Consider the following 22431-nt stretch of genomic DNA (forward strand, 5'->3'; position numbering starts at 1 on the left):
ACAGAAGCATTATGAAATTCTTCATTCCTTTCATAGTAATTCCTAATATTCTGTTTGCTTTCTAGACCACCGCTGCACACTGAACAGATGATTTCACAATATCCACCATGACTCTTAGATCCTTTTCCTAGGCGGTGACTCTTGCTTTGTGTAGCTATCATTTGGGTTGCTCTTCCCTTGTGCATCACTTTGCATATGTCCACATTAATCATCTGTCATTTGGATGTCCAAGTCTCGCAAGGTCCTCTTGCAATTTCTCACAATTCTCTTTTGATTTAATTACTTTTAATAATTTTGTATCATAAGCAAATTTGATCGCCTCACTCATTCCCATCTCTAGCTCATTTATAAATATGTTCAAAAGCAGTGATTCCAGTACACATCCCTGAGGCAGTCCACTATTCACTTTTCTCCATTAAGAAAATTAACCATTTAGTCCTACTCTCTATTTTCTATCTTTTAACCAGTTATGAAGCCACATTAGAACATTGCCTCCTATCCCATGACTTTTTAAGTGCAAGGAAATGAAATTATCAGGCAATTCTAAATTTCTCCTTGACATATCAAATGACCTAAAATATGGAACACTTCTTGAATTTGCATGTTATCCTTATGCAGCAGTTATGCTAATCTTCCCTTTATTCCATTGGGGATCTCAGGAGTGGTAGTGATTGAGGCGAGCAATTAGTGTGGATGGGCCCACTAAATGAGCCATATGGTCTTTTTCTGTTGTCTGTGTTTATTCCAATTTTAGTATATGTGCTGCTGAAGCAAGCACAGAAATAGGAGTTTTAATGCAAAGAATAAACTGTGCAGTAACTAAGACTATGGCAACTGGAAGCTCACATTTTAACCAGAACTTGATGATGGAATAAATACTTCAGGTAGACTGTGCAATACCCAGGTCTCTGGATATGGAAGCACTGTGGGCCGTCTTTAGGACTTGTGTGCTTCCCAAACTGGCAAGCTGCACAGGAAGCATCAACCAGCTGGAGTGCTGAATCATAAAAACATATTAAGAGCAGCCATGCAATGGTCTATCAAGCCAAATATCCTGTCTTCAGGCCAATCTGTATCACTTGAAGTACCCAGAAGATTCTTATATAGAGATCCATTCCCGTTGTTTTCTCCCAGAAATAAGAGATGACAATCACCAAGTTGACATGACTAATAATTGCTGGTGGACCAATCCATTAGAACTTGTCCAAACCTTTTTTATACCCAGCTATGCTGTTAGCTTTGGCTGCATCCTCTGCCAACAAATTATACAGCTTAACTGTACACTGACTAAATAAATGTTTCTTAAATTTGTTTTTAAATCTGCTATAAGTATCATGGAGTGCCTCCTATTCCTAGTACTTGAAAGGGTAAATAACTGTTCCCTCTTGTTTCAAACCCCTCATGACTTTATAAACCTCTATTATATCCCATGCCTGTCATTTCTTCTCCTAGTTAAAAAGCCTTAACCTGTTCAGCCTTTCTTCATAAGGGAAATGTTTCATTCCCTTTATCATTTTAGTTGTCTTCCTCTATACTTTTTCATTTCTTCTATATCTCTTTGGGATGGGCTGATCAGAACTGCACACAATTCTTAACGTTTGGTTGCACAATGGATCCGTACAGAGGCATTATAATATTTTCGGTTTTATTCTCTATTCCTTCCCAAATAAATCCTAAAATTGTTTCTTTTTATGAATGTAGCTACATACTGAGCTGAGGAGTTCAATGTATTGCCCTCAGTCACACCAAGATCCTTTTCCTGAGTAGTAACTCCTAATGTGGAGCCCAGCATTGTGTACATACAGTTAGGAATATTTTTCCTTATATGCATTTTGCACATCACTCATCCAAATGGAAGCAGACATTTTGAAGGGAAGGCATTCATGTACTCTATTGAACTAAATCTTAAGATGTCTGGCTTAGGATAATAAGCAGAATTAATACAGGGCGCTGACACTACAAAGTCGCTCACCAGGTATTTCCCTCCCATTGGGGTGGATTTGTTCATAAGGCAAATGTCATACATGGACCCCCGAGAGGGAAGATAAAAGCTTGTAAATGGAGAAAAAGCACCCTCATCAACAGTTATAAACCTCATGTTGCTATTAAAGTCAAGCAAAGATGTTTTCTGGCTCCAGAAAGAAGAATGGAATGGGAAAAATTTTTAGCACTAGAAAATATTTCCATGAAATAATCAGCTAGGTCAAGCTGATATAACTTTATTTATTATAAACCACAACATAGTACAGGCCTGCTGCAGCTGGAACAAGCAAGTAGAGAAGGAAAGCTATGCAGCAAGTTGTGATCCAAAGCCCTTCACACGCCAACCAAGGAAAGTACTTCAGACTGTAGCAGCCAGCATTCACTTCTTTCCTGCTGGAAAAACCAAGATTAGGCATTATGAGCACAGTCCTGCACATTCAACTGCATCAAAGGAATAGCAAGAATAAGTCTCTCCGATATGAACTCTGCTGCTCTTAGTCCTGCTCCCAGTGTTGTCTTCATACACGTGCATAAGAACCTCACATCAATCAGAGACCCCAGTCACATGGCCTGGATCTGCCCTTTCCCCCATACTGCCTGTTCTCAGACATGTATATATATAAAAAAAATCCTTAACAGTAAAGCTACTAAACCAAAACGTTAAAGAAAAACAGCACTTCATACAAATATTCATATAGAAAACAGCAGCAAATGACTATATATATTTTATAGGGGATCCCAAATTCCTCATATGGATGGAAGAAATATATCTTAAACCACAAGTTAAGGTGAAAGTCAACAGAGTTGTGCGCATGTCTTTTCCTTGCACCTTGCTCTTTACTGTGGTTATAAACAGTGATGATTTTCTGCCAGGTCAGTGACCTGCAACCTTTTTTATTTTTTTAATTTGTAGTTTTTTATTGCCATGATACACAGAATAAACATGTACAACTTCTAGTACATCAGAACATTCATCAAGAACTGAATGTAACAACCAGAAAGAACAACATAATGAAGTAACAACAGCAACCTTTACATAGATATCACCTTCCCTCCCCCCCCCCCCCCCCCCCCCCCCCCCCCCCCCCATCATGCCATTCAAAGTCCAAATAGTTGTGGACGGACGATAACCGGAGCGCGTCACTCCTGACTAGAACAACTCAAAAGCTGTGCATAGGATAATAAAATGGGAAATATGTAGAGGATAAATGAAAAACTGTGCAGTATATCGCATTAAACAGTTGTAAACGTTAAGGATCTCCAGGAGATATATGGGTCCCAGATTTGGTTGAATTTAGAAAGACGATGATGCTTCAGGGCCGTGAGTCGATAGAGAAGACATACAGCGTCTAGGCGTTTGAGCAGCTCGTCGGACGTAGGTGGCTGAGGCCTCCTCCAACGATAGGCAATCTCCATTTTTTTTTTTTTTTATCAATCATTTTACAATATTTATCAAGCAAACACACTTGAATTGCAAAAACATGTTCAGGCATAAATTTCACATCAAAATGGAGGAAAAAACTTTTTTTTTAGAACCAAAATGATACTTGCGTTATATTTTAGACCACTATAGGGACCAATCATGACACAGATATCCACAATCCAAAGGAAATATTTTAACAGAAGAAATTTAGCGGTTACCGGTCAGTTATATTATTTCAAGATCAATCTGCGCTTCATAATACTTCCTTAACCAGAGACTGGAAGCTGGCCCAAATCTTCCCCCTTACTAAGGAAATTTACTAATTGAGATGGAAGAAAAAATTGGTATGAAACCCCTTGATATTTTTAACATGCATTTACATGGAAATTTAAGAATATTTAATGCTCCCAACTGCTGTACTTTGGGTCTTAACAGGAATTGGCACCTGCACTTCTGCCTGGATAGATCCGGGAACACTAGAATTTTACATTTCAAAAAAAGTTCCTTTTGATGCTGAAAGTACTTTTTGAAAACCCAATCCTTGTCTGAATCAAGTAAGAACGTAACAATCAAGGTAGATGGCACTACTATTTCTTCATCCAACTGTTCCAATAAATCAGATATATTCATCTTTCTAACTGTTCCAATAAATCAGATATATTCATCTTTGGTAACTCTTTCACTTGAGCCTTATCTTCTTCCTGAGCTGTAACCTTCTTAGATGTTGGCATGTATTATGTAATACACTTTGTGACTACAAGAAGCTTTTCTTCTGGAATCTTTAGAGATTCTATTAGATACCTTTTCCAGATATCCTTAGGCGAAGCATATGGAATCTTCGGAACATGTATACAGCGTATATTCTTAGTATGAGCCATATTTTCCAGATTCTCCAACTTAAAATTGAATTAATTATTTTCTTTTATGATTTCTTGTTGGTTAAGAATTAAACTTTCAATTTTTGTATTTTGTAGATCTTGAATTTTTAACTTCACCCAAATCTTTTTCTACTAGTCCCAGTCTTTTATCCACTTCTTGTACCATTTTAGAAATATTAGTAACTTGTGAAGAAACACTACTGTTCAATAAGTTAATTGCTTCCCAAATCGTTTTGAGGCTAAACTCCGAAGGCCTCACCAAATCCATTAACTGAAATGGAGGATATTTGGGTTCTATATCACAGCCCTGGATTAAAGCAGTTGGAGCAGCATTTTCACCCGGATGTGAAGAGGCCTCTCCCACCAACAACGAGGGCTCCGGAACAAGTGACTCACCCAGGGCACCAGCTTCTGATCCCTCCGAGTCCCTCCAGCGATGTTGGGACTGGGCCTCTGCTGCATTCTCGGGCGGTGATCTTACAACCGGAGATAAAGTTGTCATCAGTTCAGGGGAGTTTGCAGGCTTCTTCCTCCTGCTCCACTCCCAGCAAGCCCTCCACAGTTTCCACATGGGCGTCCATCGGCCCCACCTGCACTTGTGGCGAGGATGTCTCCGGGGCTAGACGCTCCCTCACCCTGCGATTGCGGGCTGAATGCGGCATATTCCCCGAGGAAACAAATAAATAAGAGAGCAAGACGCCCAGGCAACCCGCTATGCTGCCATCTTGGGTCACGTGGTCTCTTCATCTTGACCTGCAACCTTTTTGAACTTGCCTCTTTTTCCCCTTTAGGAAAAAGTAGAAGGTGGTGGCTGCCACTAGCCCTGATCCAACACTTTTTTTTTTAAACCGTAACCCCAGCTTGTAGAACCTTTAGCATATCAGATTAACCATCCTTTAACTAGGGAGTGACACAAAATTAGGCTTTTTGCTGCCAATTTGCTGCTGTATCTGACCCAGCCCAGTGAATCTCTCACAGCCATGCTCAGAACAGTAGAATAGTTAAGGACACTGGCTGGCTACAAAATTAATGGAGACAAAATTGATCTACTTAAAATTTCAATCACTGCAATATCCTTGCAGTCCATTTTGCCTCTAATGTAGGATTTGAAAATGTTCAAGAATCTGTGAATATGGATACCAAATTTAGGTAAAATACATGCCCAGAATTTCCCTCTTCCGAAAACAAGAATTAAAATAAATCTTATTAGGTGGAAACCATGTGTGAGTTGTCTAATGCAGGTAATAGCAGTAAAAATGAATGTTTTACTGCAGAGATGCTCCTAAAAGAGACTTTCAAAGCTTTACACAAACATGGCTTTGCCTTTGTTTGAGGAAGCCAAAACAGTTCTGATAAAGCCCAGGATGAAGGGTGAGATTTATTTATTTAAAATTGTTATCCACACTTTCCTACATTCTAGGCAGGGTTCAATAACAATGGAGACGAATACCAATTCAACCCAAGGACCCTCTTCTCCTACGTCAAAGAACTTACCAACCCTATCCAGAATGACACAACACCAAACTCCAACAACATCTCCAGTGACAAACTAGCACAATTTTTCAAGGACAAAGTAGACAACATCATTGCCAAGATTCCCCCATCCCAAAACGACTCAACAAATATCCCCCCACCCATCTACACATGGACTCAATTCACACCTGTTGCATCTACTGAAATTGAACCCATCATCAAAAAAACCAACCCAGCTTCCCACCCCGTAGACTCCATCCCCATCAAAACCCTTAAACTCATCAAAGAGATTATTGTCAAACCTATAACACAAATCATCAACCTATCACTTGAGCAAGGAATCTTCCCGGACAAACTCAAAAACGCCATCATCAAACCAATCATTAAAAAACCGCAACTCGACAAATCAGATCCTGCAAACTACAGACCAGTCTCCAACCTCCCATTCCTAGCAAAAATCATCGAGAAAACTGTCAACAATCAACTTACAGACCACCTAGACGCCCACAACTTTCTCCACACAACACAGCATGGCTTCAGAAAATTCTACAGCACAGAGACCCTCCTCCTCGCTCTCACCGACACCATCCTACGAGGTCGTGACAGTGGCAAAACATTCCTCCTGATACTCCTTGATATATCAGCCGCCTTTGACACCATCAACCACAGAACACTCCTCACCAGGCTTAAAGAAATCGGTCTTCAAGACACTACACTCAATTGGTTCAAATCCTACCTCACTAACAGATCCTTCATTGTCAAGACAAACTCATCTGAATCCTCCCAAGTGCCCCTCACACATGGAGTCCCTCAAGGTTCTTCACTATCTTCAACCCTCTTCAACATCTACCTCCTCCCACTATGCAAATACCTCTCAGATGCCAACCTCACCTACTTTGTCTATGCAGACAACATACAAATTCTACTCCCCATAACCAAGTCCATTGAACTCACCATGGAAAGATGGAACAAACTCAGTACAAAACTATCAAAACTGCTATCCCAACTATCTCTCTGCCTTAACCAAGCCAAAACAGAAATCATTCACATCCATGACGACCGTCCCCCTTCTCCTCTCACGAGCACCCCCTCAAACAACCCTGGGACACCAAACTTATCAAGAACCTCACTCACACCATCCACAAAAAACCTAGGAGTAACAATCGACAGCCAACTCAACTTTAAACGGCACATCTCCAATACAATCAAAGATGGATTTTTCAAGCTTCAAACACTTAAAAAACTCAAACCCCTCCTCCAACCGCACGATTTCCGAACAGTACTTCAATCAATTATTTTCTCAAAACTCGACTACTGCAACTCCCTCCTCATTGGACTACCTGAAATCCACATCAAACCCCTCCAAGTCCTACAAAATGCTGCCGCCAGAATTATCACCAACCACAGAAAATCCTCCCACATCACACCCACTCTCAAAGACCTCCACTGGCTGCCCATCACACAAAGAATACAGTATAAAACCCTCACCCTTATACACAAAAAAATAAACAATAGCAAAATGGTCTGGCTAAACAACAGTATCCAACCATACACCACACAAAGGAACCTCAGATCCTCCAACACAGGTCTCCTCTCCATCCCAAATCTCAAAAATGCTCACCTCAATGCAACACGCAAACGAGCCATTACAATAGCTGGCCTTACCCTATGGAACTCCCTCCCCACTCATCTCAGACACGAACCCTCACCACAAGTCTTCAAAAAACAGCTAAAAACATGGCTGTTCTTGAAAGCCTTCCCTCCGGATTCCCAACCCCTTCAACTGCATGTTCTTGAAAACCTGCCCACTTGACCCTTACATGCACTACCGCATATCACCCCCCTCACAACCACCCCCTCCTTTTCCCCCCCTATTCCCACCAGAACTAATCGTAACCGTAACCAATTCAAACTGTATATATTGTATATAGGATAGATGCTACAAATTATATTCCCATTCATTTGTATTCATATGTTACAATGTTTTTTACTTCAATAGTTTAATCAATTGTTATCTTGTTAAATGTAAAATAGGACAGATCTCGCCCTATTCAACCTGTTACCTGGAAACCGATGTGATATCTCGATCGAATGTTGGTATACAAAATAAATAAATAAATAAATAAATAAATATTCACAAAAATGATTTTAAAAATACAGACAAAATATACATCGGACAAAATCTTTCCAGTTAAAACTTTTAAAACCCTGCTTAAATCAATCAACATTCTCCATTGTAATGCCACAGAAAATGACAAATTATAAGGTCAGGTCCCAAACACTCGCTCAAAAACATTTGCACTTTCTTCCTAAAAAAATCTTTGCAGTTCTCTACCCTAAGATTGTCAGGTAGCATATTCCATATAGTGGGATCTGCTGCTGTAAAAGTCCTCTCCCTAGTTTCCAAATAAATGCATTAATTGTATAGATGGTACATCCAGCAGGTCTTTCCCTCGAGATCTTTATGGACGTGATTCAAAGTTGTACTGTATTGCATCATAACTATACTTATTAATTGACTTTTCAGGACAGAGATGAAAACGTTTGGTAGTTTGTAAAAATAAGTTTTTGACAATAGAGATATAGATATAATAAATATTGTAAATAAATAAAACAATAAAACTAATGGGATCTTCAGACTTACACACTGTTGCTTAGGAAAGCAGAGTTGCTTACCTGTAACAGGTATTCTCCCAGGACAGCAGGATGTAGTCCTCACATATGGGTGACATCATCAGGCGGAGCCCTATCACGGAACACTTTTGTCAAAGTTTCTACAAACTTTGACTGGCACACTGAGCATGCCATGATCCCTGTCTCCACAGGGGTCTCCCTTCAGTCTCGTTTGTAGCAAAAAGCGCGAGCGAAAAAATAAAATAATAAATGTAAGTGGACCCAACTGGGTGGCGGGTGGGTTTCGTGAGGACTACATCCTGCTGTCCTGGGAGAACACCTGTTACAGGTAAGCATCTCTGCTTTCTCCCAGGTCAAGCAGGATGGTAGTCCTCACATATGGGTGATTAGCAAGCTACAGGCTAACTCACAGGCCGATTCAGTAAAGTCCACAGGAGAACGGACGAACGCCTGCTCTCCCAGCGCACGCAAAACAGTATGCAAATTAGGTGGTGCAGTAGAAACAGGCAAAAGAAGGCACTAGGGACACTAGCGCGTCCATAGCGCCTTCTTTTAGCTCGGAGCGGTGGCTGTCAGCGGGTTTGACAGCCGACGCTCAATTTTGCCGGCGTCGGTTCTCAAGCCCGCTGACAGCCACGGGCTCAGAAACCGGACGCTGGCAAAATTGAGTGTCCGGTTTTCGGCCCGACAGCCGCCGGCCCAATTTAAATTTTTTTTTCTTTTTTTTACCCTTCGGGACCTCCGACTTAATATCGCCATGATATTAAGTCGGAGGGTGCACAGAAAAGCAGTTTTTACTGCTTTTCTGTGCACTTTCCCGGTGCCGGCAGAAACTAGCGCCTACCTTTGGGTAGGCGCTAATTTCTTAAAGTAAAATGTGCGGCTTGGCTGCACATTTTACTTTCTGTATCGCGGGGAATACCTAATAGGGCCATTAACATGCATTTGCATGTTGAGGGCGCTATTAGGTGCCGCGGGTTGGACGCGCGTTTTCCGCCCCTTACTGAATAAGGGGTAAGGGAAAACACACGTTGGAGCGCACTGTACTGTATCAGCCTGTCATATTACAACAGGCACAATAATTGGGGTGCTATTGGCAATGAGGCAGCCTGAAATCACAGCAGGTAGTTGTGGAAGGAGTAGGGGATTATACTGGAACAAAGTTTTGCAAGATAGATTGGCCAAAGGCAGAGTCTTGATGGACTTCCTTATCTAAGCAGTAGAGGGCTGCGAATGTGTGAAGAGAGCTCCATGTCGCAGCCTGGCAGATGTCGGCAATTGGTACTGAACGATAGTGTGCTACCGATGTTGCCATGGCCCTTACAAAATGTGTCTGCATTCACTCCTGGAGAGGAAGACCTGCTTCCTCATAGCAGAATTCAAAACAATCTGCTAGCCAGTTGGAAAGAGTTTGTTTGCCCACTGGAACTTGCAGCTTGTCTTTGTCAAAGAAGCAAAAAGAGTTGGGTGGATTTCCTATGGACTGCAGTGTGGTCTAAATAGAATGCAAGTGCACGCTTACAGTCCAAGGTGTGCAAAACCCTCTCGCCCTGGTGAGAGTGAGGCCTTGGCAAAGAGTGGGCAGACTATAGACTGAGTAAGGTGAGAGGCTGTGTCCACTTTAAGAAGAAAGTTACAGTGAGTATATGGAGGACCACTCGGTCACAGAGGAACCTAGTGTCGGGTAAGTATGCAACAAGGGCTTGTAACTCATTGACCCTTTTAGCAGAGGTGATGGCTACGAGGAAAATAATTTTAATGTTATAGGAATGCAAAGGCCCGAACGGGAAATGTATGAGCCTTGTAAGCACTACATTTAGGCCCCATTCCGTAACCGGTGATCGAAGAGGAGGCTTAAGTTGTAGAAAACCCATGATAAGCCGACTCAGAGGTTGAGCCGTTAACAGGGCATCCCCTACTCCCTGGTGGTACGCTGAGATGGAACTGAGGTGTACCCATGCGGAGGATGTCTGGGGATCAGAATCCGAAAGGTATCCTAGATAGCCTAATAGAGATGGAGTGGGCAGGAAAAAGGGGCCAATACCTTTTTGTGCACGCCATTTGGTAAATCTTGCCCATTTTGAATGGTAAGATTTACATGTGGAAGGTTTTCGTGAAGCTACAAGTACCTGAGAATATCAGTGAGTCTGTGTTATGAGGTTGACCTGTGGGCAGGCGAATTGGTTCCTGGAGTGATAGGTTGAGATGTATGGGGAAGCATACTTGACGAGGCCAGTACGGGGTTATGAGAATCATTGAAAACCTGCCCTGCTGTAGCTTCACGAGAGTTTTGGCTAAGAGCGGTATTGGAAGAGACGCATATAGGAGGCCTTTGTTGCAGGGGCGGAGCAAAGGCGTCCATGGCTAACGCATTCGAAGCCTGTGTAGGGAGCAGAATCTGTCCACTCTGTGGTTAGATTCGGATGCAAGAGGTCGATGGTTGGTTGACCTCAGCGCTAGAAGATTTTGCTCACTACACATAGATTCAGAGACCAGTTATGGGGATGGAGACATCGATGAGATGGTCTGTTAGTATGTTCGGTATGCCTGTTAGATAAGTGGCCCAGAGATGCATAGAGTGTGCAAGGACCTAGGCCCAGAACTGCGCAGCTTCCTGGCAGAGCAGATAAGAGCCTGTGTGTCCCTGTTTCTTCGAGTACCACATTGCCGCTATGTTGTCTGTCTGTATCCACAAAGTTTTGTGTGAGAGGCAGTGTTTGAAGGCATAAAGGGCATAACACATGGCTCGAAGCTCCAGGAAGTTGATCTGAGACTTTTCATGGAGCAGAGTCTACGCATTTTGGGGCAGATTTTCAAAGGGATATGCGCGTAACCCCCAAAAAGTTGCGCCAAGCTGCCCCGAGTGCGCCGAGCCTATCTTGCATAGACTCGGCGGCAAGCGCAAGCCCCGGGACGCGCGTATGTCCCGGGGATTCGAAAAAGGGGCGTTCTGGGGTTGGGACAGAGGCCTTCGGAACAGCCGCCGTGCCGGGGGATGGTGTGCTGGCAGCTGGCCGGCAGGCGTAACTTTCCCAATAAAGGTCAGGAGGGGGTTTTAGATAGGGATGGGGGTGCGGAGGGAATGGAGGAAGGCTGCTCGGCGCGCGCAAGTTGCACAATTGTGCACCCCCTTGCGCGCGCTGACTCTGGATTTTATAACATGCGCGCGGCAGCGCGCTCATGTTATAAAATCGGGCGTAATTTGTTCGCGTCGGGTTGCACGAACAAATCTACGCCCACGCACAGGTTTAAAGATCTGCCCCTTTGGGTTTGGAGGGTGTTGATATGAGCTCTCCAACCCAAGTTGGATGCGACCGTGGCCAAGATCATCTGAGGATTTGGTTACTGGATCGGTGATATGGATCAGGGACGAAAGTGGTTGAACGGCTTAGAGCCAATGAAATTTTAAAATCCACTGAGTTTTTCTCATAGCTAGTCTGGCCATAGGAGAAAAGTGGATCGTGGAAACTATGTGGCCCAGCAATGGAAGAATTGATGGGCTGAGGCTATGTTGCATGCACGCAGAGATGTGGACAATTTGATAGGATGTCTGTGCGGTTTTTGGGCAGGAAGGCCGTTGCGACTGTAGTGCCCAGATCTCCTCCATATGGGATTTATGGTAGTTGATCAGAATTCCCAGCCAAATGTAGTAGATTTATAGTGAGTCTTAGAGAATTTAGAGTTCCTTGTTTGGATTGACTCCTTATTAGGCAGTCGTCCAGGTAAGGAAACATGTGGATGCTGCTGTTCTTTCTGGATGAGCGGCAGTCACTGCTAGGCATTTGGTGAAATACACAAGTTGTCGAAGCTAGTTCGAATGGCAGAACTTGGTATTGAAAATGTTGTTGACTCACCTTGAAACATATAGAAAGTCCAGAGAATAGAGGCAACCCCCTTGTTGTAGTAAGGGAAACATGGTGCCAAGAGACACAATTCTGAACTTTTCTTTCTGAAGAAATTTGTTGAGATTTCTGAGGTCCAGGATGGGCGGGAGGTCGCCTGTTTTCTTTGAAAGTAGGAAATAGCGGGATTAAAATCCTCTGCCTTGTTGTGGCCAGGGAACGGTATCCCGAGCCCTGGTCCGCAGTGGGATGGATCATTCTGTTCTCTGACAAGGTTAAAAAATCCAGGAGCCTGCCCGACTGGCGGAGCAGGTGTGATCTGGATATCAGTTGGTCTCATGCGTAAGCGGTAAAAGGTCCTTCTAGCATCCCTCTTTGCTGTGCAAAAAACGTAGAGAGCTGTCGCAGGGTCTCGCGGTGGTCTTGCAATTGAGCCACTGTCTGCTGGACCTTGTGCACGAAGAGATTATCTGTAGTGCATGGCAGATCAGCTAGTTTATCTTGGACTTCGGGCCGTAAATCAGGGGCCGTAAGCCAGGTTACCATCTAGTACAGAGTCCTGTTGCTGGCAATGGGAGGACGTTTCGAAGCAATCACATGCTGCTCGAATTTCATGTGGATGGCAGAGAGGTTCCCTTGGTATTGTGTCAAATATAGCTGGTAAATAGCAATATGACACACCAATATGTTCTTGGAAGATATTATGACCTAGATCCTCCCGAAAACTTCTGGTCCTTTTTAGTGACCAGGTCTAAAGGGATGGTTTCAGACCCGTCCTTTTCTTAGGTCTTGATGGGATCGGTGCCGAAGCGGGATTAGAGTGGCCATCGCACTTCGAGGATCCCTGAATAGGTATAGGGGGGTTCATGGAGGCTCAGAAGGACAAGTCGGCGTCGATGGCTTAGGCTGTCATTGGTAGGTGCCACAACAGTGTGAATATCGATGGCTCCAGTGTTAGTAGGTTACGGAAGGCATCGAGGACAGCCTGACGGACAAGGACGTCCAGCTCCTTCCTGGAAGCTGGTGTAGGTAGCGCAGCTAAAGGGGGAAACAGGCTAGGCGTTACTGGCACTTCCACATGAATCTGTGGTGGCTCAGTACCTGGCACCTGTGTCAGTGGGGAACGCCTTGATGCCTCGGGTGCAGAGGAGCATGGAGACTCTTGTACCCAGGCCCGCTTTGCAACTGGCTCAATGAACATTGATGACTGTGTGATATCAGTGGTGGCACCGAACGCAGAACCACATCGGTGCCTGCGACTATGTTTCCCTCTGTGCTCGGCCCGGTCATTCTCCAGCACAGAGGAAACTGCCACCGATGTCCAGAATGGTGTCAGTGACAGACTGTTACCGTGCAACTGACGATGTTTCCCTCGGTGCTCGGTCCGGTCATTCTCCAGCACAGAGGAAGATGCCACCGATGTCCAGAAAGGCGTCTGTGACGGACTGTCACCGTGCTGGTGATGATGATTCCCACGGTGCTCGGCCCAGTCATTCTCCAGCACCGAGGAAGATGCCCTGACTGTCCCGGGTGGCATTGGTGACAGACTGTCACCGTGCCTCTACTGCTCCTGGCATTGTTTCTGTCCCAAGGATTGCACAGGGCTCTGCTTGAGAACCCGAAGTATGGAGCATTTTCTTTAGTCGAGGGCATCGATGGAGTTAGATGGGGGCATGGATGGTGGCCCTGGTGGTGACCGCAACGGGAACCGTGGACGTTCCAATCCCTCTAGCCCTGATGGACCCGGTGGAAGATCACAGCAAGGACACTCGCGGGCATCGTGGGGCGGACAGAGGGCGATAGACATAAGGAGAAAAGAAGGCCGCAATTCGGTTGGTAATCCGGGGAAACCGATAGTGAGGTGACAGGAACTGACCGGAGAAGAGGGCATAGTACTCACTGAGCGTCGATGAAATGTACGTGAAGGGAGACCAGTGTAGGGAAATTATTTGTGAAGTAAATCTTCAAGTGTTTCTGTGAGGAAAAGTTGTAAGAAAAATCTCACAGAGCTCCTAAACGCGAGGCAAACTGCAGCGCAGAAAAAGAGAGACTGAAGGGAGACCCCTGTGGACACAGGGATCATGGCATGCTGGGCATGCTCAGTGTGCCAGTCAAAGTTTCTAGAAACTTTGACAAAAGTGTTCCTTAATCGGGCTCCGCCTGATGACATCACCCATATGTGAGGACTACCATCCTGCTTGTCCTGGGAGAAAGTAAAAACATTCCCAGATAGATACTTGGAAGCATGAGAAAAAAGATTTGGTCACAAAATAGCTACCAAGATGTTTAGGAGAAAATAATCTGGAAGAATCCAATGCAAAAATCTGGTCCTGAGTGTTTGCACAGGATATATCCAGAGATCTTAGAACAGTATACGCAGAATACTATGTTCTATTATTTTGGGGCAAGGAAGCTGCTTTACTATGGTATCCTACTGGAAGGATGCCATAACCCAGACATTATGAAAACCCATCCTTTACAATCTCTTGGTTCATCTTCTGAGGTCCTATATATAAGGTGTATGCAAGTGTAAGCCTATTTCCTTAATCAAAAACCCACTAGACTTGTTTAAGGCAATCTGGTATATATTTAATACAGAGAAACTTCTCTCTAACCAGAAAGAAATATTCAATGTGATAATCTGGGAACCATTCTTGCAATACACAGAGGGGTACATGAAAGCAAGTTACTTAACTGTAATGGAGTTCTTCATAGACAGCAGGATAAATCAGACACTTGTGGGTGATGTCATCCCATAGCACTGACACGGACATATTCTTTAAGAGTTCCTCCACAGCTGCTGACTCAAGAGACTCCTCAATCCATAGCAGAGTTTAGGAATCAACTCCTCAGGCAGGTGATTGCGTATGTTTCTGATTTATTCTGCCATCTTCAGAGAACCCCCATAATAGGTAAGCAACCTGCATTTTCCATCAAACAGGATGAAATCGGCCATGGCAGTGGGGAATCCCAGGTGAAGGGCTGCCCTGCAATTTTTTTTTTATTTAAAGATTTCAGCAAGCTGGCAGTAACTCAGAGCCATGCTACAGTGCAGAACTACTTATCCAAACATACCATCCCTTTGAGACATTTTGTCCATTCAGTTGTGGAATGTAAAAGTGTAAATGGAAGACAATGTTGCAGCTGTACCTATGTATCTTCAATATGGATAGAACATAGATGGGCTATTGATGCAACTGCTTTCACTTGATGTGCTTTGTCTATTAGGTGTATTTCTGCTAGACCAGGGGTCAGGAACCTTTTTGGCTGAGAGAGCCATAAACGCCAAATATTTTAAAATGTAATTCCGTGAGAGCCATACAATATGTTTAAAACTAAATACAAGTAAATGTGTGCATTTTATGTAAGATCACACTTTTAAAGTACAATAAGTCTCTGAAAATATTACACCAGGCCTTAAGACACCAATACATCTCCTTTTAGGAAAACGGACCAAGTCAGGCTGCTATAGAGTCCTACACAGAAACTACACGCCAGCAGAAAACCTCACCTGAATCACGTGCTGTCCCTCACCTAACATAGAATAAAGAGACCAAAACGCATAACAAGAAGCATGCAGAAAAAACTGAATTGGAAACTGCAACAAGCCAGAGTCTCTGTATGCAGTGTAACAAAGGAAAAAAAGAAACATCACCCATCCTTATAAAACAAATCAAGAAATATAAAATCATCAGCAGTAAAACTGTACTAACAAAAAGAACATATTTCGAAACAGCTGATGGGTGGAATATCCAACAATTAAAAACTCATATAAAACATTTCCAGATACCAACAAAATATTTCAAAATTGCAGACACAAAGACCCAGTAATGAAAAATAATAAGGATACAAAAATTTTTTTGCTCTGCACACCTGGGAACGTTTGATATCCAGGTGTCCTGAGATTGTTCTGAATTAGCAGGAGGTGGGGTGGTTTGCTTGGAACTTTCTCCTCTCTCAGTCACATACCAGCGCTCTCACACTGGCTCTCAATGACACACCTATACACACACATGCTCTCAGTACTCACATATACACATGTTTTTTCTCTCACTTATATAGGCTCTTAATTATGCATTTACACACAATGCTGTCTATCTTTTCACGCTTACACACACACACACACACACACACACACACACAGGCTTTCAATCACAAATACATGCTGTCTTTTTCTCTCACACACAGACTCTCATTTACATGCTTACAAACATGTCCTCTCTTTCTCTCATTTACACACAGGCTCTCAATCACATACTCACATGCTCCATCACCTAAACCAGCTCTCAATCATACATAGACACACATGGTCTCTCTCTCTCATTTAAACACAGGTTCTCAATCACATACTCACATGCTCCATCACCTAAACCAGCTCTCACACACAGACACACATGGTCTCTCTCTCTCATTTAAACACAGGCTCTCAATCACATACTCACATGCTCCATCACCTAAACCAGCTCTCAATCACACACAGACACACATGATCTCTCTCTTACTTATACACACAGGCTCTTAATCATACATACACATGATTTCTCTCACACACAAAGGATCTCAATCATACACACATACTCTTTCACACAAACAGGTTTTCAATCACAAACTTACACATACAGGTTCCCAATCGTAAACTTACATTCATGCTCTCTCTCTCACAGGCAGGCTCTCAATCATAGACATACTCTCTTTCACATATACAGGCTCTCAATCATTCACATACATGCAATCTCTCACTCACACACACAGCCCCCCCCAGCCCCCCCCCCGTGAATGAGCGAGCAAACACAGCTTGCTCGCTCATTCACTCTCTCTCTCCCCCACCCCGGGAACTCGCGGCAGCAGCAGCCTCCTCCCAACGCTAACCTCTTCATTTTCAGCCCTCGCGGAGGCGGCGTCCCATCGGCCGCGGTTGAAGTTCTTCATTTTCCTCCGAGCCGCGCTGCAGTCTTCTTTTCTTCGGGCCGATGCCGAGCGCACTAGCGTGGCCTCTTCTTGCCGCGCAGGCACCCGATACTCTCCACTTCCTCTTCCGGGCCGCGGGGGGGGGGGGTGCGGGAAGAAGAGACCACACTAGCGTGGTCTCTTCTTCCCGCGCACTCACCCGATGCTCACCACTTCCTCTTCCGGGCCGTGGGGGGGGGGCAGGAAAAAGAGAGCACGCCGGTGCCGCTGACTCCAGCTGTCCTGCCGTGTTCCGCCCGGGCTGACAGCATTTTAAGCCCAGGCGGAGGAGGACCGGGGAGCAGCTGGGTCAGCGGGAAAGTGTGGCGACACTTGTCTGCGAGCCAGATGCAGCCCTCAAAAGAGCCATATCTGGCTCGCGAGCCATGGGTTCCCGACCCCTGTGCTAGACTATAACCATGAGATATGCAACTTGTTAACCGGTTAGATAAAGTTCTGTTGGCTACTGTGACCCCAGTTTGTAGGGGTCAAATGAATCGAATAGTTGAATATCGTCAGTCTAACGCTGTGTTCTCGTCATGTAGTAGGAGAGCAACCTCTTGCATTCCAGCATGTGCAAGACCTGTTCTCCTTTGTGAGAATTATGCCTTAGGAAGAAAGTCTGTAGTATTATGGATTGATTTACATAGAATGCGGATACCATTTTTGGAACAAACTGAATGTGTCTGCAGGATTTCTCTATTGTGAAAGAACTGTAGATACAGAGAATGAGATGAATACTTTAAGCAACTATCAGGAACAGGATTTTCCATGATTAGAATTTCAGTTCTACCAATTCCAAAGATTAAAAAGATGGTTTCATGAGTTGTGCTAGGACTACATTTAGGTCCCAAGGAACTGGAGGTGTCTTGATAGGAGGTTTGGTGCACCACAATCTTTTCATGAATCTAGATATCACCATGTGCAATATTAACTGACCTTCCAGTTGTGAATAATACACTGATGATATGTTTAGGTGCACCTCACTTCTAGAGTTGGAGTGGCATCCCTTATCTCCTGTCAGGGAATGAGATTTTGACAAGGTCCTCTCCTTACCTTCTTTCAAATTCTGTTCCGATGCTGACAGAGCCACCAAGGACGCAAACACAATGCCTCACCCTGGGTGATATTCAAACACAAAGGGAACAGTTTGGGACAACATGGTCCAGATCGAGACATCCATAACAGATAAAGTGGCCAATGGTGATGGACATTTTCCTGCCATACTGGCATCTCTTGAAGCCAGAAATGGGATCTGCCAGAGAGAACTGGGAGCATGAAGCGGTAGTTACAACCCTGAACAAGAAAGGTGAGAGAGTAACCTGTACAGAGTGGCAGTTACAACTCTAAACACCTTCATAGGCAGATAGGATGGATCATTTTGGTCTTTATCTGCAGTCATTTATGTTACTATGCTACTATGAATCTGCCAAATTAAACTCAATCTTCACAAAGTGGGGAGGTTTATGAGAAGAAAGAAAGGGAATAAGAGTAAAAAAATTCTAAAGCTAGAGGCAATCTAGAGTGGCAAAAAGCAAATATTGCAAAAGCAGAGTGTGTCCATCCGATGGCTCAGACAAAGGAGGCCTGAGGAATCTTTTGAGTTCTTCTGAGCTCTGAGACAGCTAGTCCATTTCAGTGCTATCACATAGCACCCACTAGCATGACTGATTTTATCATTCGTGTCGACAGAATACCAACTATTTAAATCAGGTGGTCTAACTAATTTTAATACAAATTGGAAAATGGATGCCAATGGAATACAAAAAACATGTCAGGGAGGCATAAAAGACCAGCACAAGATTATTTTCTTTTTAGTTTTTCTTTATTGGTAGCATAGGGATCAATTTTTGAAAAGCATCGAGCACCCAGCTTAGCCAAAGTTTAGCCAGGTAAGCTAAGCTAGTTCTCAATAAAACTTTGCTAGCTAAAGTTTTAGCTGGAAATCAACAACTCTAGTTGGCTAGTGCTGGAAATAACCAATTAAGTCCACTCAAAGAACCCCTCTTCCCAAGCATTTATGTTCTCTCTTCCTAGGAAACAGGACATCTGATTAAGCACCCTCTCCTCCTATTTCAGGAGTCTACAACCTGCTGCTCCTGAGCAACATACAGCTATTTGAAGACCTGAATGCGGCTCCATAATGGGGGTACTGGTGCACAATGGCATAAACTAAACAAAAAAAACAAAAAGGCTCCAGATGGGCATGACTGAGAGAGAGACAAAGTGACAGCTGTATATGAGGATAGGGAATAAAGACAAAGTGACTGATAGGTGTGATGGGAAGATTGAAAGAGAGACTACTGCAAAGAGGTGTAGGATGGGGAGAGACTGCTGGGGATGAAAGGGATTGAAAGAAAGAATAACTGCTGGGGAAGAGGGGAGCCAGAGAAAGAAAGAGTAACTGCTGAGAATAGAGAGGAATGCAAGAAAGAGTGACTGATGGGGATAAAGTGGGATTGAGAGAAAGTGTGTGCGAGTGTGAGACTACTAAGGATGGGGAGGATTGAGAGAGAAAGAGTGACTGTTGGGGAAGTAAGCATTGAGAGTTATTGCTTAGGGTGGGAGGGTATAGAGAGATATAATGAAGAGGGGGGTCAGAGCACACGACTACTGGGTATGAGGGAGGAGACAAACTATTACAATAAGTAAGGAGTTGAGATACTGCTAAGATGGGGGTATTGAGAGAGAGAAAATGCTGAGCCTGGGAGGATTGAGAGATTGGGATGGGGAGACTGAGCAAAAGAGTGACTGCTAATGATTGGGGAGATGAGAAAGAGTGACTGACTACTAGGGATGAGGGGATTGAGAAAGAGACTGCTAGGGAGGAAGAGACAACTTACATGAGTGTCCCAATTTATGACAGGGTTGTAGCTCTCAAAATATATTGGACAAAGGAAAAAAAATGAAATGGCTCTTCGGTTTTGAAAGACTGCAGACACCTATCCTAGGGTACTCAATCCCTCCTGCGGCCCAAACAGCCAATATAACACAACCCCTCCATCCAATGACTTCTTCCCAGTTGCCAGAACAGCTGGCAAGAGGTGGCAGCAAGAGGGGTCCTCAACAAGCTGCTCTGGTTGTTGGGAGGGCAGGAAGATGGGGCTGTTGGGGAGCAATAATATTTTAAGATCGAGTAGGAGGAAGGTGTAGATGGCTGCCTCCGGGTGCAAACACAGCAGCTAGATTGAAGTCAGTTATCCCTGCATCTAGGTTTGGCTGGCTACATTAGCCTGTCAGCACTGAATATTAATGCTAGCAAGCTGACTTTCTTTTCCATTCTAATCCCACTCTGAGACCACCCAGAATTTGCACAGCTAAATTTAGCTGCTCAGTCCAGATACATTTTCAAAAGCTTTTGATCTAGCCGGCTAGATGGCTTTGAAAATTGACCCCATATTGTATTATATTCCTAATTGTGCTTATTAGAGCCCATTACCAGTTCCAGATGTATGTCCCTTTGATAATATGTTCTGTTTTCTCTGGGATGTATTTTGTGCAGTACATCAAAGCTTTAAAAATAAAAAATAGTGTTGACATGCCAGTATTCACAACTAAAATCGATCTCTTGCAAGTTTGACAGTATGTAAGCAGCTAGAGACCATGTGCTTCTAAGGCTGCTCTCCTGCTGTTGTGACAGCATGTGAACAGCTACAGACCATGTGCTCCTATGGCTGCTCACAGGGCTCAGTGATGGAAGGAGGGCTGTAACCTCAATGGTCACGTGTTTGAATTTCAAAGACCTGGTTATGACCAGCAGCAGAAGGCAGTTGTGGGAGAGTCAGCGGACTAGTATGAAGAATTTCAGATGTGAATGCTGACAGGACTATGCTGAATATAAACTTCTGAATGAGAATAGACTCTGTTGCAGTTTGTATGGCTCACTGGTAATAAAACTGAAATTCTCACAATACTGAGAAGAATTGGACTTCATGTGCTACTTTATGAAAAGTATTTATCTCAGGAGACACCCAGCACCTCAGACCTGTTTGAATTTGTTGGGTTTTTTTTGTAATTGCTCATTAAAGAAAGCTCTTATAATTATGATTTATATATATGAAGAGAGAGAGACTCTAATTTAGCTACCATTTTTCTTGAGTGTTTCCACACATGGTCTTGACATGTTGCTCCATACAAGGCATTAACAGAGAACCACCAGGGCCCCAGCATGCCATAATAGACTTGCAGTTTAATATATACCTGGCAATTTCAGCCACTTGGGCACTTTTCCGGGATCAGTTCTGATTGGCCGTGGTGCTTCACCTGGATCCACATACGGTGTTAGTCTTTCCACAGGAGCAGCCTCCTCTGCCTCAACTTCAGTTTCCAAAGCAGCTGGAGCCAGTGATCGTGGCATTGACCTAGTAGAACATAAATCAAAAGTGTTATAGATCTATCTACTAATTTACCCCTTGTAATTGCAGACCCCAGTTTCTGTGGCAAATCAAAGGTAAATTCTGTGGCAACAATTAGAAAATTCTGCAGCAATCATGCTGCACATTTGCACACATTTAAGTTATTTTGTACATTATATAATAAAATTGTATTTTGCATAATAAATATGCAAAAAATAAATATGCAAAAAAAATTTATTGTTTTTTTGTTGATTATATTTATCACTCCTTATTGTTATAGTTTAATTCTGCCCTATCTTCCATCTTCCATGTTTTACGCTCCCTGTTTTAATGTAACTTTTCATTTCTACCTAGATGTTAATTGGTTTCCCCCTGTTCTATTGTAAACCGGTACGATAAGACCTGGTCTTGAGTATCGGTATAGTAAAAGAAGTTAAATAAATAAATAAATAAATAAATAAATAAATAAATAAATAAATAGCTTTCCAACCTTGCTTTTTTCTATTTGACTTGTTCTTTCAAGAGCTTAATGAAGGGAGAATTTCAGATATCAAAGTGGAGGAGACAAGGCAAAGGAATTCTCAGGGACAGGGAGGCGGGAGGGAGGGAAGATCAGAATGGAGGATGAAAAAGGGAAGGATAGGAATAGATGAGAAGGAAGAAAGATCAGGAATTGTGGGGAGAGGAGAGGTTCTGGGATATGGGGGCTGGAGTGAGGGGAGAGGGAGATGTGACTCCCTTGCCTCAACCCTGCTCCCCCTCACATCCCTACCTCTCTGACCCCCGTTTGACTCCCATCATCTTTCTTTCCTCTCTCCACCTCTAGTTTTTTATTCTTTGCCATTCCAGGTGCCCACATACACACCCATGCATCCAACCTTCCCAGGCTCCTCTTT

The 22431-nt window shown here is 43.6% G+C and overlaps 1 protein-coding gene and 1 pseudogene across 3 annotated transcripts in view; both read right to left on the reverse strand.

Annotated features, from left to right (window-relative positions):
• Nucleotides 1–573: 573 nt before the first annotated feature.
• Nucleotides 574–778, reverse strand: LOC115091399 (annotated as a pseudogene).
• A 1402-nt stretch (nt 779–2180) lies between these two features.
• ASPSCR1 (ASPSCR1 tether for SLC2A4, UBX domain containing) overlaps nt 2181–22431 on the reverse strand; it is a 249279-nt gene continuing 229028 nt past the window's right edge. For 2 of the 3 annotated variants that reach the window (XM_029599052.1, XM_029599054.1), the window contains 2 exons: nt 21381–21541; nt 2181–2376 (listed from right to left, as the gene is read on the reverse strand). In XM_029599052.1, the coding sequence (XP_029454912.1) occupies nt 2363–2376; nt 21381–21541 (175 nt within the window). In that variant the 3' untranslated portion in view covers nt 2181–2362. The remainder of the gene's footprint in view (nt 2377–21380; nt 21542–22431) is intronic. The other variant, XM_029599053.1, reaches the window with a different exon arrangement.

The sequence above is a fragment of the Rhinatrema bivittatum genome, chromosome 4 (assembly GCF_901001135.1).
Source record: "Rhinatrema bivittatum chromosome 4, aRhiBiv1.1, whole genome shotgun sequence".
Lineage (NCBI taxonomy): Eukaryota > Metazoa > Chordata > Amphibia > Gymnophiona > Rhinatrematidae > Rhinatrema > Rhinatrema bivittatum.